The sequence below is a fragment of the Silurus aristotelis genome (genome assembly GCF_946808225.1).
Source record: "Silurus aristotelis genome assembly, chromosome: 7".
In the NCBI taxonomy this organism is placed as follows: Eukaryota; Metazoa; Chordata; class Actinopteri; order Siluriformes; family Siluridae; genus Silurus; species Silurus aristotelis.
The window spans coordinates 20,538,797-20,556,624 of record NC_139580.1 but is presented as its reverse complement, the minus strand read 5'-3'; the positions used below and the strand labels follow the sequence as shown (position 1 = coordinate 20,556,624).

Here is a 17,828-nt window from a genome sequence, read left to right as displayed (position 1 = left end):
ATAAAGACACCTGTCCACCCCATACAATCAGTAAGAATCCAACTACTAACATGGCCAAGACCAAAGAGCTGTCCAAAGACACTAGAGACAAAATTGTACACCTCCACAAGGCTGGAAAGGGCTACGGGGAAATTGCCAAGCAGCTTGGTGAAAAAAGGTCAGCTTGGGGGTGTTTTTCTGCACATGGGACAGGGCGACTGCACTGTATTAAGGAGAGGATGACCGGGGCCATGTATTGCGAGATTTTGGGGAACAACCTCCTGAGGGACAGTTAGAGCATTGAAGATGGGTCGAGGCTGGGTCTTCCAACATGACAATGACCTGAAGCACACAGTCAGGATAACCAAGGAGTGGCTCTGTAAAAAGCATATCAAGGTTCTGGCGTGGCCTAGCCAGTCTCCAGACCTAAACCCAATAGAGAATCTTTGGAGGGAGCTCAAACTCTGTGTTTCTCAGCGACAGGCCAGAAACCTGACTGATCTAGAGAAGATTTGTGTGGAGGAGTGGGCCAAAATCCCTCCTGCAGTGTGTGCAAACCTGGTGAAAAACTACAGGAAACTCCATGATTTCTAAGTGGGAGAACTAGCAAAATAGCAGGGTGTTCAAATACTTATTTTCCTCACTGTAATATATGTATATGTATACAGTACAGACCAAAAGTTTGGACACACCTTTTCATTCAAAGAGTTTTCTTTATTTTGAAACTATGAAAATTGTAGAGTCACACTGAAGGCATCAAGGGCTATTTGACCAAGAAGGAGAGTGATGGGGTGCCTGGTCCAGATGACCTGGCCTCCACAGTCACCGGACCTGAACCCAATCGAGATGGTTTAGGGGTGAGCTGGACCGCAGAGTGAAGGCAAAAGGGCCAACAAGTGCCAAGCATTTCTCGGGGAACTCCTTCAAGACTGTTGAAAGACCATTTCAGGTGACTACCTCTTGAAGCTCATCAAGAGAATGCCAAGAGTGTGCAAAGCAGTAGGCAAAAGGCATAGCCAAAGCAAAAGGTGGCTACTTTGAAGAACCTAGAATATGACATTTTTCAGTTGTTTCACACTTTCTTGTTATGTATATAATTCCATATATAATTCCACGTGTTAATTCATAGTTTTGATGCCTTCAGTGTGAATCTACAATTTTCATGAAAACAAAGAAAAGTCTTTGAATGAGAAGGTGTGTCCAAACTTTTGGTCTGATCTATCTATCTATCTATCTATCTATCTATCTATCTATCTATCTATCTATCTATCTATCTATCTATCTATCTATCTATCTATCTCTCTCTCTCTCTCTCTCTCTCTCTCTCTCTCTCTCTCTCTCTCTCTCTCTCTCTCTCTCTCTCTCTCTCTCTCTCTCTCTCTCTCTCTATCTATCTCTCTATATCTCTATATCTCTATATCTCTATCTATCTATCTATCTATCTATCTATCTATCTATCTATCTATCTATCTATCTATCTATCAAAATTAGAGAACAAAATTAGAGAACAAAATTAGAGAACAACAATGACTGTAGCTTGGAAAAAGATTACAACAAAATATTCTGAAGGTTACAAAAGTCAGCAATTAGTAGGAAGTGTACAGGCATCTGCTCTGAATGACTTTAGCACATCTGAGGCCATAGGACAGCACTAGTCTCACGCTGCTCTGGTGTGATTTTGGTCCACTCTTCTTCCAGTCTCCTCCACAGTTCGGTGACTGTAGTGGGTTTCTTGGCCATAACTTTGTCGCCAAGGATTTTCCAGAGGTTCTCTATTGGGTTGAGATCGGGACTCTGGGCAGGCCATGTCATTATTTCAATGTTTTCAGTTTCAAGGAACTGCTTCACCCGTTTTGCTGTGTGACATGGAGCGTTGTCCTGCATGAACACTGCGGGCTGATTGGGTGATGAACGCAGGGAAGGAACCATATGTTGTTGAAGAAGGTTCTGATAAACATTTGCATTCACTCTGCCATGTAGCTGTATAAGAGGCCCAACTCCTGCTGCAGAAAACATGCCCCAAACCATGACACTTCCTCCTCCACTTTTCACTGACTTCTTTACACACTTTGGGTTCAGTCTTTCTCCAGTTTGTCGCCGAACATAATGTTTCCCATTGGACCCAAATAAATTAAACTTGCTTTTATCTCTGAAGTGAACTTTGGACCAGTTCTTCTCTGTCCACACAACATGCTCCTCAGCAAAGCTTAGTCTAGCCTTTTGATTCTTTCTGCTAATGAGAGGTTTGGTCACTGCAGAGTGGGCTTTCAGTCCAAATGCTCTTAAACGTCGAGACACTGTATGACGAGACAGATCCTTACCCTGTTCAATCTGGACAACCTGCTGCCGGGGGCTTTCAGTCACTTTAGAACGGAACACCATCTTGGAGAGTCAGTGAAACTGGAATTTAGGCTGCCAGTTAAATAGGGGTTGACAGATAATCAAGGAAATTAGCACCAGGTACCAGATTAACATCAATAACTGGGAGGTACCTAAAAGTGTTCTCTAATTTTGATCAGTGTGTTTTCTGGAAAATAATGGGTTTTTTTGGAAATGCCTATTTTGTGGAAAAGGTGTTCTGGTAGCATGGTATAAACAGGACAAAAACTCCCTCAACTGTTGAGCAGTGAAGATGACATTATTTCAGAATTGTTCAATTGTTTATAAATTGTTCTCTAATTTTGATCGTGTGTGTGTGTGTGTGTGTGTGTGTGTGTGTGTGTGTGTGTGTGTGTGTGTGTGTGTGTGTGTGTGTGTGTGTGTGTGTGTGTGTGTATGTATATGTATGTATGTGTATGTATATGTATATGTGTATATAATATATGTATAAAAGTGGTGTGTTCAAATCCAAGCACTCCCTCAATTGCCCAGATGTGGAAATTAAATAATTATAAATGGGCCTGGATTATGGCATCTGCCAAATGCTGTAAATGTAAATCATAGAGAAATGGAGAAATCTGGAGAGATGCTGTAGAGTAATCATATCAGCACAGTGCAGGATTGTAATCGAAGGATTCACTTTTCTGTTCACTCTTACAGCACACATTGCCTGGGAAAGAAACCAATGACTTGTCTAGGATTACATGACGACGATCATTTTTATAGGGCTGCTCAGGATCAACCAGGTTGTTTTTACTTCCTTGATTCTTGAGAAATTTGCAGACCAAATATTATAATGTTTTACATTCTTGGGCTATGAAAATTATATTCCCATCTAGATAAACACTATTGTAGACAGAAGCTACATCCTGCTATAAAGAATAAAAACTGATTCTGCTCGCTGTATTTATATATCCATATTGAACTTTTTATGATTTTGAGAAATCGGACGGATGTGATCTCGAGAGTTTTTCTCTGCTTTAAAGCTGAGAGTCAAGAAATATGTGGTTTTGCAAAAGTGCCTAATTGCTGTACCGTTCACACTGCATGACCGTTATCACTTCTGGTGCTATAAACTGCAACTCCATTTTAAATTTGATCCTAATGGGAGAAGCTGAAAAAAAGTTATTCTATTTTTTTTTTTATTATTATTTGTTGTCCTCTTTCCTCCAGGGATGTCGCTGTGGTTCAGCTTGTGTCAGCATGGCTTTGTTTACATGCCCCTGTCCAGCATTAATCATGTGCTGCTAAGTCCAATTAGATGCAGTGTGTGTGTGTGTGTGTGTGTGTGTGTGTGTGTGTGTGTGTGTGTGTGTGTGTGTGTGTGTGTGTGTGTACATAATGTGTGTGTGTGTGTGTGTGTGTGTTTTCTCGGGACTGACACACACAGACTGAGCCCTCCAGCAGTGAGTGGGCCGGTGTGTCGTGTACACATGACTGCATGCAGAGAGATGAGACTGCGAGGAAGAGAGCGAGCAAGCGTTCTCTTTTTCTGCTGTTTGTACAGACTTTGTGCAGCAGAGAAAGACAGAAAGAGGGATAATTTAACAGCAGATGACAGCAAAGACAGTTTGCAGCAATAGCGGTTGCAGCGTTGGTCTGGCAGGGACCGTGCACGCTCAGCAGGGCAAACGCGCAGTATTTATAGGCTGAGCTCTGATTAGCACCGGAGCATGCAGTACTCTGTACTATCCTGATTGGTGGAGAGGCTGAAACAGTCGGCCTGAGCGGCTATTTTAGTCCCGCTGTCAAATGACTCTGTCACCCTGCGCGTGCGACGACTACGATGCCAGCTAGGGGCAAGCGGGTCGTGTGAAGTTTTTCGGCAAAAGTATGTCACTGCCAAACGAGGACAAAGAACCTGCTTACCAACTCTACTTCTACTCTGTATGTACCTTCAGATCCTGTTTCTTGCTGCTTCTTTCCTTGTTCTGTCCTGCTCTGCATGCCTCTGTGTTTAGACCTGCTTACAGACACGAAACCTTATCCCTGCTGCCTCTGCGACTCTTCAGCTGACTGCCACTCTGTGTGCTGTACGTGTGCATGGAGCTTTTTAACAAGTGGCGCCCACTTCCTTGTTGGTGTCACATCATGCTACAGTGGAGAACTTGGCAGAGATTTTCAATTTGCCACTTTTATATTCTCGAATAACAACACAATCTAGACGATAATCTTTTTTGGTTAGCTGCTCGATAACGCTTAGATCTGCAACGGCTGCATGCTTATGTAACGTCACTGGCAAAAGCCTAAGTAAAAAAAATTGCTGCAGGATGAATCACATTGTAATTGTGAGTATTGTTATTTTACCTTAACAATTGCTATAAAGTGCAGAACCAATAAACATGAGCAAAACAAGTTTGTCTGCTATTTTAGGTTTATTGAGAGTAAGAGAGAACATTATTTATTGCCAGCTGTGAAGTCAGGAAATGCTTACTGGCAGTGGCAATTGTGGACAAACCACCTTAAAATCTGTACCCTGTGGTTGTGCAATAATGATTAGATCACTAACCGTTAATCATTAAACGTTAGATCACGGTAAAAACACTGTATAACCTCTGTACAATTATACATACAATGTACATATTATATAGTATATCTTTTTTACCCCTCATTACATCTGTAATATTTTATCTATATGTATCTTTATATGCTTACTATACATTATGCCTATTTCGTGTGTGTGTGTGTGTATTTGTATATATATATAATATTATATAAAAATTAGACTTGTTTATTCAGCTTGCACGTTTCTTAAATGCCATAATCTTATAACATTCCACTTCTGCACATTTCCTCTTCAATGCCATAGCCTTAGAACATGTATCTGTACTTCTCAACAATGTCCACACATCTCTGCACTGCTATAGCCTTTATATTTATTCACTGTACATATGCTTACATATATATCACATGCTGTAAATATGCTACATATTTATCTGCACTATTGCTACTTTTTGCACTTCTGGTAGATGCCAAACTGCATTTCGTTGCTGTGTACCTGTACAAGGCAATGACAATAAAGTTCTTTCTATCTATCCAATCTATCTATCTGTCTGTCGCAAAATCTAGAACAGTACATTTTTCCTTTATGTAATTCCTTTAAACCATTTGTCTGATAAACGCATGGCTGACATATTCACTGCTTGTTAAAGATGTGTAAAGTGTTTGAATGCATCCGGGTGCTGATCAACACACGAGAGAATCACTGTCTATTTGCTATTAGCCTGATTTTCCAGCTGTTAGGTTTAAGAATTCAGTGTAGACCACTGATCTATATCTATATTAATCCTTATTCTGGTTTTTTTTCTTTCTTTCTTTCTTTCTTTCTTTCTTTCTTTCTTCCTTCAATATTGACTGAAAATGGTTAGTGGTTAATTAACCTCATACTGTGCTGCTGATGAATTCTCAAGTCTAATTGGTCAGATAGATTTAATTAATTTTCTCTTTGTTAATTACACAAGTGACTAGTTTATTATTCGTTTATACAATTAGAAACGCTCATTGAAATCTTTTTCATTGGACCAGCTTTTAGTAATTCTTTATAGCAAATCGTATCCGATTTAAGAGGAATGAATCACTTCATTCTCATTTTCCCATTAGAAAATGAAACGTAATAGAAACATGTCCTAAATTTCCACTAACTGGTGTTGGCGTTTATTTATTCTGCTGAGGTTAATCACATATAAAGCGCTTGGGTAGGTAGATTGTAATGTATTATATGTAATATAGTTAATATATTGTACCAAATAAATATAAAGCTTTACCAGTTCAAATAAATAGAAGCATATAAATGAGCCTGCAATATAAAATGAGGGCATGCTTTGCGATTATTTAATAAACTAACATAACAAACTAATTAAAATATTGTGATGAATCAATCTCGAGCAAAACGATCGTGACCACTTCAGCCATTTTAATTATCTTGCAGCCCTAGCAGCTGCCCTGTGATGTCACAGAATACCATGAATTAATATTTACTGTTGTCCAGTGTCGTGGGCATGCAGCGTGGCTGTTTTTTAGTCGCTGCTGAGTACAGTATCCTGTGCCGGTCCAAATAATTTAGCTCCAAGAAAATATGAAGTCAAAAGAGCTTGGAACGAAGATGATGCTTTGCCACTGTAAAGTAGGTAATTGGTGAAAATTTTTAATACAGCATGGCTATGACATTTGACAGAGAAATATGATTGATTATTTTAGTAAAATATTTATTAATACATAATCGCTTATAATATAGTAAAAATGTGATTAACAATCATGATAAGAGAAAAATGTATGGGTGTTGATGTGACTGTTTCTGTAAGGAGGCAGTTTTGTAACATTTATGAAGCGTTCGAGTATTTGTTCTGGATATTAGGGGAGGATGAAAGGACAAACTATTATACGATGATGATCTGAGATTTCTATGCTACATGATATTTATTATGATTTATGGTATAGCTGTACTGCTGGCAGATTTCAGCAAACCTTTAGAACACTTCTAAATAATGAAAATGTATTTATTAGTAGTAACCAAATGTATAATACATAATCTTAATTTTAAAAAATTACATTTTTTTTTAACCACTGAAACACAGTTTATCATGATGTCAATACAGTAAAACCCCGTTGGACGTGCATAATTCGTTCTTGAAAATTGCTCGTAGGTCCATTTGCTCGTACTTTCGAACTGATTTTCCCAATTGGAATAAATGTAAAAGTGATTTAATCCATTCTGAAACCTATTCGATCGCTTATTTCTGCACTTATAAATTATTTGTAGCCTATTTTAACAAACAAATACACCGCAAATTACCGTAATGTAAACATTAGGGATGCACCGAAATGAAAATTCTTGGCCGAAACCGAAAAAGAGGAAAGCAAGGCTGAAAACCGAAACACCGAAAGAAATTATGCCAATTATTATTACCATTGCATTTATGGCTATGACTGTGTACTAAACTTACTAAAATCAAAGCATTTCAATTGCATAAATTAATATTAAAGTTTCAAAGCATAAATCAATTACAAATTCTGAAAATATTTATTTATTTATAGCACATTGCAACAATGCACAGGATAAAATTATTTAAAATTCAAACTTAAATGTTTAACTTAAATGCACTCATGTGTACATTAATTAATAATGTACAGGCCTTCTGGCCTGCTAAAAGGTTGTAAAATTAAATGTTATTTCATAAAAACAAAGTGCATTCAGAACAAGTGCAACTGCTTAAAGATACAACAATATCACTGGGAAACTTCCTGCCTTTTCAAAAACGTCCGCCACAGACGGAGTGCGCATGCTCGGAGGGGTTTTGCTTTTCTGTGCCGCGTTTCTCTCATATTCAGCATAGCGATCGGGATGTTTGGATTTCAGGTGATAAATTAAACCCAACGTGGAGAAAGTCTTTGCAGACGAAATTTCGGCATTACATGTTTTGCACATCGCTATCCGTGGGTCTTTCTCAGATATACTGAAATACGTCAACACCGCAGACATGTTGTTTTAGACACGCACGTGCAGGCCGCGGTGTCTGTTTGCGTCATCACAACAAAGTTTCGGCCGTGTTTTTTCGGTGATCAAAGTAATTCGCCGAAAACCGAAAATGCACTTGTGGGCCATTTTCGGTGCATCCCTAGTAAACATAATTAAACACTTACTCGTGTGGTAGTGGTTGATTGCGAGTGTGAGACGCGCACCACGCTCGTAACCTTCTTGGTTTCCATGGTAATTCTATTTACTTTCGTTTTCACAGCACAGTCACTGATTTTCTTGGAAGACATTTTTTTCAAGATTTCTAGTGAAATAAAAATATAACACTTAAAAAAAGGTATGTTTTTGCTGCACTGAACAACGAGAGCGATCGAGTAATACGTCATCAACAAAGCGACTGATGCGACCCTCCGCCGAAACCGGGGAACCGGCAGCGTGGGTTTGCTTGTGAAATAGGGTACAATTTTGCGAGCAAGGTCGCTCGTATCTCCGTTTACTCGTACTATTAGTTGCTTATACAACAGGGTTTTACTGTATAGCATCATATTGTCCAGCCCTATTGGAGAGTCACAGTAACATGAGCAAATGACAAATGCCAGTCTAATATTTTGCTAGTGATCAATCAAACTAATAATATAATAGAATAATTTTTATTGTCATTGTACATGTGCAATTAAATAGAATTATGACTCACTAGGTGCTATAAAAAAAGAAAAGGAACATCGACAGTACTGTCATTGAGAGTTATGTTTGTTGGTTATACTATGGCTTACTTCATTAATGTTCCACAACAGAAAAAAGGTTTAAGCTGAATAATTTCTTTAAAATGCATATTATACAATCCTTTGTGACATGATCTGAAAAAAAGACAACTCAAGGTGAAACAAAAGTCTTTTGATTTATTTTTATTTCTTTACACATAATGTGTACATCTCTGGACTGTCACTTTAGCTCTGGACTTTCACAGCACAATGCATTTTATACCACACCATACCGCACACAATCACATCAACCACCTTAAATTTTACTGTTTACTGTCATAAGCATACCAGCATAACTTGTATATACACCGTTTTTTTTTTCTTATATATCTTTATATATTTTATATTTGATATAGTTTATAATTTATTTATCTGCCTTCTTTTTCTTGGTTTATTTTTTTTTCCCCCATCCCATTCCCTCATGCCGGAATGTCGTAAAAAACATTTCGCTGCATGTCGTACCCTGTTTGTATGTGTATGTCACAAATCACAAATTTGATTTTATTTATTTATGTGTATTTAGATTATAGCAGTACTTGGATGGATATTTATAAAATGTAATGTGTACATCGTTCGATTGCTTTCTTTATCCCAGAGAGAAAATTCAACTATTATAATAATGTTTGATAGTTAGATTATTTGGCAGATCGTTCGATCGCTTTCTTTATTCCAGAGAGAAAATTTATGTATTATAATAATATACCGTGTTTCGCCGAAAATAAGCCCTAGTTAAAATCGTCAGCCGGCATTTACGGTGGTGCAATAAGTCTGTTGCATCACATGATGGTGAATTGAATTTTAAAAATATAAAATATGAATATAATAATAATAGTAATATAATAATGTAATACAGGTAAAATAAATTATAATTACCGTAAGTATTTGTAAGTAACCAAGCGGGTGCCTTTGTACAAGATGTACGGTAAACAGATAACCAATCAGAGTACAGGTTGCAATATGAATTGGATGATATACAGCTTTTTATACCATTTATAAATAAATGTACCGGAAGATTGTTGCACACGGACATTCCACTAAAATAAGCCCTAGCAAAAATAAATATAAGACCCGGTCTTATTTTCGAGGAAACACCAGTAGTATATTATGTATTTGTACTATTTAAAGCAGCTGAAATGAATTGTGTGGAATTAAACATGAATTTCAGCCTCAGTTATTCAGCTAGTAATTACCATTTGTGTTAGATAAAAGCAGTGTAGTATGAATGTACTGTATGTGCGAGTCGAGGGAAATTATTATTGGTTTGCTTTGCCAGCTTGCTGTTATTTTGGATTGCAGTACTGATTGTGAATACTAATAGAACCATTAACAAAACGACTCGCTCCTCAAACTGGGTCGAGAGAGAGAGAGAGAGAGTACAGAAAAGGTGTAAACGAGATGCATTGTGTAATTATAAAGCGCACACTGTGTGTCAGTGCTGAGAAGATTTCAGCAATTAAAAGTGTTTTTCCTGCAGAGAACATGTGAAAATGTTCTCTTCCACAGCATGAGACGTTCCTGACAAGCTCTGTTATGAGTGCTTTCACTTTGCAGGGTTTTTATTTTTTTTGGGGGGGGGAAACGGAACGGAAAACATTGGGGTGTCTCCCTTGACCTGTGCAGTGCTCATAGAAAGCCACTCGCCCCTACACACACACACACACAAACACACACACGCACATGCTGGCGGTAACTGAAAAGAACAGTGTTCTGAGCTGAGCACTTGTTGTTAAATCAGTTCTAATGTAGTGGTGTGCAGCCTTCTTATCAACCAGACTGTGTGTATAAACACTACCTCATCTGTGTGTGTTAGTCACATACTCTATAGTTTATGTACACCAGTGTTTAAATCATTAGCATGTTCAGTACATTTAATACTGAATCTCAGAGCAGTGCCTCTAACAGGAAGTGCTAGATAGGATGTACACATGGAGGTTTTGCAGATTTAGTGATGCTCTGAAGGGGTGAGACTTTGTATAACAGGACCAGACATGCTGTTGCATGAAACGGATCAGTGCTGAGGTAGTTACTATCTTAAAGCGGATTAACGTCCAACAACTTCTTTTAGTGGAAGTGTTGACAGTACTCCGCATCACCACAATACACTTTTCTATTACAGTATTTCAGCATTTCAATTCATACCGAATCGGATCTGTAGGGTTGAGGTCAGGGCTCAATAGCAGGCCACTCCAAGATCTTCCACTCCATCCCATGTAAACTATATCTTTTATGTAGCTGGCTTTGTACACAGGGACATTGTCATGCTAAAACAGGTTTAGGTCTTATAGTTGAAGTGAAGCGAAAATTGAATTCTACCACATCCAAAGGCATCCTATACAACTGTCTGCCTCTAACTGTGTGCTAACAGTTTGGAGAAGAACCCCATATGGCATATATTTTTTTTTGTTACACTTTAATGTTTCAGATCATCACACCAATTTAAATATTAGTAAAAGACAACTGTGAAGATAAAAGTGAACACAACATGCAGTTTCTAAATGAAGGTTTTTACTACTACTTAAAACTACATGGCCCTGTGTGAAAAGGTGTTTGCCCCCTAAACCTAATAACTGGTTGGGCCACCCTTAGCAGCAACAACTGCAATCAAGCGTTTGTGATAACTTGCAATGAGCCTGTTCCAGCACTGTGGAGGAATTTTGGTCCACCCATATATGCAGAATTGTTGTAATTTAGCCACATTGTAGGGTTTTCGATTATGAACTGCCTTTTTAAGGTCATGCCACAGCATCTCAATAGGATTCAGGTCAGGACTTTGACTAGGCCACTCGAAAGTCTTCATTTTTTTTTCTCCAGCCATTCAGAGGTGAACTTGCTGGTGTGCTTTGGATCATTGTCCTGCTGCAGAACCCAAGTTTGCTTCAGCTTGAGGTCATTAACAGATGGCTAGGCATTCTCCTTCAGGATTTTTTGGTAAACAGCAAAATTCATGGTTCTATTTATCACAGCAAGTCTTCCAGGTCCTGAAGCAGCAAAACAGCCCCAGACCATCACACTACCACCACCATATTTTGCTGTTGATATGATGATCTTTTTCTGAAATGTGCTGTTACTTTTACACCAGACGTAATGGGGGACACACCTTCTAAAAAGTTAAACTTTTGTCTCATCAGTCCACAGAGTATTTTCCCAAAAGTCTTGGGGGTCATCAAGATGTTTTCTGACAAAACTGAGATTAGCCTTTATGTTCTTTTTGCTCAGCAGCGGTTTTCGTCTTGGAACTCTGCCATGCAGACCATTTTTGCCGTCACTTTCTTATAGTGGAGTCATGAACACTGACCTTAACTGAGGCAAGTGAGGCCTGCAGTTCTTTCGATGTTGTTGTGGGGTCTTTTGTGACCTCTTGGATGAGTCGTCACTGTGGTCTTGGGGTAATTTTGGACGGTTGGCCACTCCTGGGAAGGTTCTTCACTGTTCACCATGTTTTTGCCATTTGTGAATAATGGCTCTCCCTGTGGTTTGCTGGAGTCCCAAAGCTTTAGAAATGGCTTTATAACCTTTTCCAGACTGATGGATCTCAATTACTTTCTTTCTATTTTGTTTCTGAATTTCTTTTGATCTCGGTCATGATGTCTAGCTTTTGAGGATCTTTTAGTATACTTTACTTTGTCAGTCAGGTCCTATTTAAGAGATTTCATGATTGTAAACAGGTGTGGCAGTAATCAGGTCTGAGTGTGGCTAGAGAAATTAAACTCGGGTGTGATAAACCATAGTTATATAATAAACAATATTAACAATAATAAAAACCTTCATTTAAAAACTGCATGTTGTGTTCACTTGTTATCTTTTACTAATATTTAAATTAGTTTAATGATCTGAAACATTCAAGTGTGACAAACATGCAAAAAAACTAGGGGGCAAACACTTTTTTACACCACTATCCGTGTGTGTGTGTGTGTGTGTGTGTGTGTGTGTGTGTGTGTGTGTGTGTGTGTGTATTTATATTTTTATATACAATATATATGTATACACACATGTAAACAGCTGCACTCTTACCAAGTGCATACTAACCTGTATTAAAAATACAATCTGCATTATTCTTAAACAGTAGTTTGGGGTTATTTCTTTATTTTTTATACTGTATATGATCTGAGCAGTATTCAGGCAGAATTTGCATCCTGGATATAAAGGGTCAGACAGATTAGATTTAGAATTTTCATTGTTTTATAGCTAGAATGACTGCTAAGCCAAAACTCTCATGAATTGTGAGTGTAACGTGATGTCCATGCTTCATTATACGTTTGGTTTGTATAAGCATTTGATTGTGTTTTTATTGATTTTAGTTTTCAATATATTGATAATTGTGTTGTTTATAGAACGTAGACATTGCAATTGATAAAATATAAAGATATAAAATAAGTCAGCAGTGCATAATTACACAGTGAATAAAAGAACTGTGACCCTCTAGCAAACCGATCTCCAGTAGAAAACGGAGCATAAATTGTTATGCTCTACAAGCGCACCGTTCTACCTGTTTTCTAACTGCAGAGGAAGAGCTGAATGCAATGTTGTGCTTCAGAAAAACACAATGTGCATGATGCGCTGTACCTTTTACATTGCAGGTTGTGCAAAATTTGAGCAGATCTGTGTGCACTATTGCCAACTCGCTCTCTGCTTTCGTGTTGCTGTTCCGCAGGCCTCCTTCCAGCGCTCCAATAGCCATGACAAGGTGAGGAAGATCGTAGCGGAGGAGGGACGTGCTGCTCGCAACCTCATTGCCTGGAGTGTGCCTTTGGAGAACAAGGAGGAGGAAGGCAAATACACACAAACGAACGGTATATTCTCCAGCAAAACACATGATGTAAACATACTCATTTACAGTACAACAAGAATATTACCCGCTGAACTGCTCCCACTAGTATAGACCGCATTTGCAAAGCAAATAGAACTTAATTGTTGTAAGTGTGATCATAAATAGCCTTAAGCTTGTAATTTCATTTGTTGTGCATAATGTGGAATTGTTGTATTCCCACGCTAACAATTATATATATATATATATATATATATATATATATATATATATATATATATATATATATATATAATATACACACACACAGTGAGGAAAATAAGTATTTGAACACCCTGCTAGTTCGCAAGTTCTCCCACTTAGAAATCATGGAGGGATCTAAAATTGTCATCGTAGGTGCATGTCCACTGTGAGAGACATAATCTAAAAAAAAAAAAATCCAGAAATCACAATATGATTTTTAAACTATTTATTTGTATGATACAGCTGCAAATAAGTATTTGAACACCTGAGAAGTCAATGTTAATATTTGGTACAGTAGCCTTTGTTTGCAATTACAGAGGTCAAACGTTTCCTGTAGTTTTTCTCCAGGTTTGCACACACTGCAGGAGGGATTTTGGCCCACTCCTCCACACAGATCTTCTCTAGATCAGTCAGGTTTCTGGCCTGTCGCTGAGAAACATGGAGTTTGAGCTCCCTCCAAAGATTCTCTATTAGGTTTAGGTCTGGAGACTGGCTAGGCCACGCCAGAACCTTGATATGCTTCTTACAGAGCATATCAAGTGTGTGTGTGTGTGTGTGTGTGTGTGTGTGTGTGTGTGTGTGTGTGTATATATATATATATATATATATATATATATATATATATATATATATATATATATATATATATATACATACACGTCTTTACATACCGTCGTTTATTACTTGTGTGTGCAAAAACCTAAACACAGGTTTTCATATGTATTCTAACCAACTTTAGTGCATAAACAGAACACAGTCCTGAATAATTGGTGAAGCTCCTGTATGTTAGAAGCTCCACCTTGATCAGAGAATGTTTGAAAGTTATTCTTTTAAGATCAGCATTTACTGCCCTGTCCCTTTGATGCATTGCTGATGAACATCCTTGATCCTGCATCTAAGCATTGTTAGTCATTGTGCTTCTTATGCTGTCATCGTGCTCATTAGTGATAGTGGGACTTTGTAACTACTGCATACGTATGTTCTATTCTATAAGGATCCTTTGCTCTTTTACTGTCTTCAGACATGCTTGAGGTTCTACCAGGGCTCTTTGACCCTTTATCCTTTCATGTAACCTTCCATTCAAGTTTCATTTGTTGTTTAATCTGTTTAGGAGAATTTTACGCGCACTTTAAGTCGTGGACGCCGCTATGCAAAAACCTCAAAGTTGCACCTGAATATAATCAAAAGGGAAACATGTATATCTGAGAATATCTGAGCATGTGCAAAGCATTCAAGAGTGTTACAGGAACTAAATTCTGTAAATTAAAGAATGCTGACTTTCCTGTTTAGCGTAAACAAAATTGCAAGCATCAAGGGGTAAAATCACATAAGCAGAGGTGGAAAGAGTAAGAAAATATTCTACTCAAATAAAGTACTGTTACTTCAATGACGTTTTATTTAAGTACAGTAATGCCCTGCTTTACAGCGAATCTCGACTCGGTCAAATCTCGCTGTTCATCGTGGAATTGCGTTTCACATTATCCGTATACCAATGAGTTTGGCTGATTTTCCCGGTCTCTCGCAGATAGCACCATAGACCAAAATACTTTATAGTTTTTGTCAGCATTTTCATTGCAGCCTGTCTCACAAGTCAGCACCCTTAAAAATGATTAGTGCTTCATTTTTAAGATAGGAATGTCTTCTAGATGCATTTAATTTGCTAAACACCAACATTTTCCACAAAGATTTGATATTATTTTCATTCTGGGCAAGTTTAAATAAAACAATTAAACTAAATAAGCTGTGTAACATGTGCAATTTTTTTTTAAACTTGCAGGAAAGCCAAAAGCTCACAACAACAGCAATGCGAGAGCTCAGCGTATTAACGCTGGACAACATAGGAACAAAAAACAGGTAGGAATTATTTTACCTTGGCTGCATCTGAAATGTACAAATGTTCACCACTAGAGGGAAGCAGAGACCAGCTTACTGTGGGCTGAACGAGGCTGGGCTTCTAGACAGTTTTAAGTTTTTCCAAGTTTTTATTTATTTATTATTATTAAGAGTCTATGTAAACTAATACTCAAAGTTGTTTGTGTGTTTAGCCCATGTTGTTGGACTGCAAAGCAGCAGCAGGGTCCATGCTGGATAAAGGAGCTGAGAAAAGCCCCACTAAATCCAGGCAGCCACGCAAAGTAGATCTGAGGGCACGTTACTGGGCGTTCCTCTTCGATAACCTGCGCCGAGCCGTCGACGAGATCTACGTCACATGTGAATCAGACCAGAGCGTTGTGGAGTGTAAGGTAGGAGCCTAATGACTTTTCTGCCAAAATAAAGGTAACTTTCCAATTGAGTGGTGAATTGTTAAATCCAGGCACACGGACTCGCTCCAAAGAGAGACCGACTTCAAATTTTTCACTCCTATTCTGTTTGTCTGTTTTGTTCAGTTTTCAAAGGGGAATTTGTGCTTTTGCCTAGTTTTCGGTTTGGTCCAAAAAAAACAAGGGAACATGTTATTTGCTGAAGGTCTTTTAGAGAAAAAAACTGGACTGGAAATGTGCGGACAAAAAACGCTATTTCGTTGGTTAGAAGGAATAAACAGTAAAAACAAAACAAAAAAAGTGAACCAGCTTTTCTTGAAGCCATACACATTTTAACTGAACCGTATCCAGCTTTTATTTTATGTTCTTTAAGCTAAAGATTCAGAATATTTCTTCGGAATATATTCAGAATACACTAAAGCAACACACGTGTAAAAATATACATAAATAGTCAAGAAAAGATATATACGTTAAATTTTGACTTCTTTTCTCGTAAGTAGTTTTGGTCACAAACAAGTAGCACTAAGAGGATCAACTTTAAGGGTTTCATACACACAGTTAAACTTGGTTCACACATTCGGTTCCTTATAATTGATTCATATTTGGAAAATCCTTTCAAACCCATCCAGCCAAAAGCTTTTCGCTGACCCAAAGATAACCCATTGCAGTAAGAAATATTCCTTGAGAACGTTTAGCACTGTCCTGCCAAAGCTAATCCACCAAGAAGGGAGTGCTGCCTAATTTCTTTGGCATTTTCATGTTTTTTTTCCCCTGCCTAGTGCTAGGTCACTGAGAGGAAAGTCTGGCTGACCTCTCAATAAAGATTCCTGATAACCCTGTCTCTACTCTTCAGGAATGTGGATTGGGCTTTGGCAGTCAACAGTCAATCAGATTTACTACGCACCCCATGGTCACAGAGGAAATGATGTCAGATACCGGAATGGCTTTCAGAGTAAACGTCATGATGGGAATAAACCTCTTTTTAGGGCTGTGTGCGACTTAAAATGAGCAAAAGTGGCAACGGCGGTTGTTTCCCTGAGTGAACAGTAGAGGGAAACGAAGGGTCGAGGAAGTTGGATTTTTGTCGAGTTTCCCTCCTCCTATCAACATTCCTTTTGTTTTCTGGTTTGTGTCAGAGAGTGCTTTGAAGGTGCGCTGGTGAGAGAATTATCACTGGCCGCTCTCTAGGGCCTTCCTGCAGGGAGTGCAGATTGATGATGGTGTGTAAACAAAGTTCCCCCTACTCCTCCCCCATTTTGTGTGTGTGTGTGTGTGTGTGTGTGTGTGGAGAAAGCAAGCCCAGGGCCTCAGTGTGAGGGGTCTATCAGATGACGTCTGATAACACTGTTTTAAACAGAATTGGGAGCCCTGGCTTTCTTGTTACTGTGGCCAAACAGAGGTAAGGGCAGAAAAGGAGCATGTACTGCCCTTAGCTAAGCGAACACACACACCAGCCCGCCACACAAACATTTCTACAGTGCTTTGGTTGTCTCGCCAGTTCTGTTACCCTCCGGCAGTGGCACGTCCAGCCAGCTGATATATATTTGGAGGTGGTAGCCCAGTGGTTAAGGCATTAAACTTTGGATCGGGAAGGTCACAAGTTTAAATTCCACCACCACCAAGCTGCCACTGCTGGGCCCTTGAGAAAGGCCCTTAACCCTCCCCTGCTCAGTTGTTAGTCGCTGTGGATAAGGGCGAATGCCATAAATGTAATGTAAATGTAAACATAGTGCGGTGTGCATTGGCATGTCCGTGAGTCCACACAGCATGCCATGTGTTTACTCTGGCTGCTCCGCAGTGTTGGAGTGCTTGATTAGAGTCCCTGCTGCGTATTCTTCCAAGTTCCGAGTTCTAGATTAGCATGTAATCTTGAATCACAGTGAATACGGTTCAGATGAGGACTTCTGAATGCGCAGCTGAAAGCGCAGCTGAATGCGACACCTTGTGGTCTCCTCGTTGACGGTATC

General features: G+C 38.7%; 1 protein-coding gene across 4 annotated transcripts in view; it reads left to right on the top strand.

Annotated features, from left to right (window-relative positions):
• Positions 1 to 17,828, top strand: part of scaper (S-phase cyclin A-associated protein in the ER) — a 92,956-nt gene that overhangs the window by 3,622 nt on the left and 71,506 nt on the right. For 2 of the 4 annotated variants that reach the window (XM_083545863.1, XM_083545861.1), the window contains exons 2-4: positions 13,244 to 13,382; positions 15,378 to 15,454; positions 15,646 to 15,843. In XM_083545863.1, coding sequence (XP_083401989.1) covers positions 13,244 to 13,382; positions 15,378 to 15,454; positions 15,646 to 15,843 — 414 coding nt within the window. Of the gene's footprint in view, positions 1 to 3,711; positions 4,246 to 13,243; positions 13,383 to 15,377; positions 15,455 to 15,645; positions 15,844 to 17,828 lie in introns of those variants that run through there. The other 2 variants (XM_083545864.1, XM_083545862.1) reach the window with 2 other exon arrangements.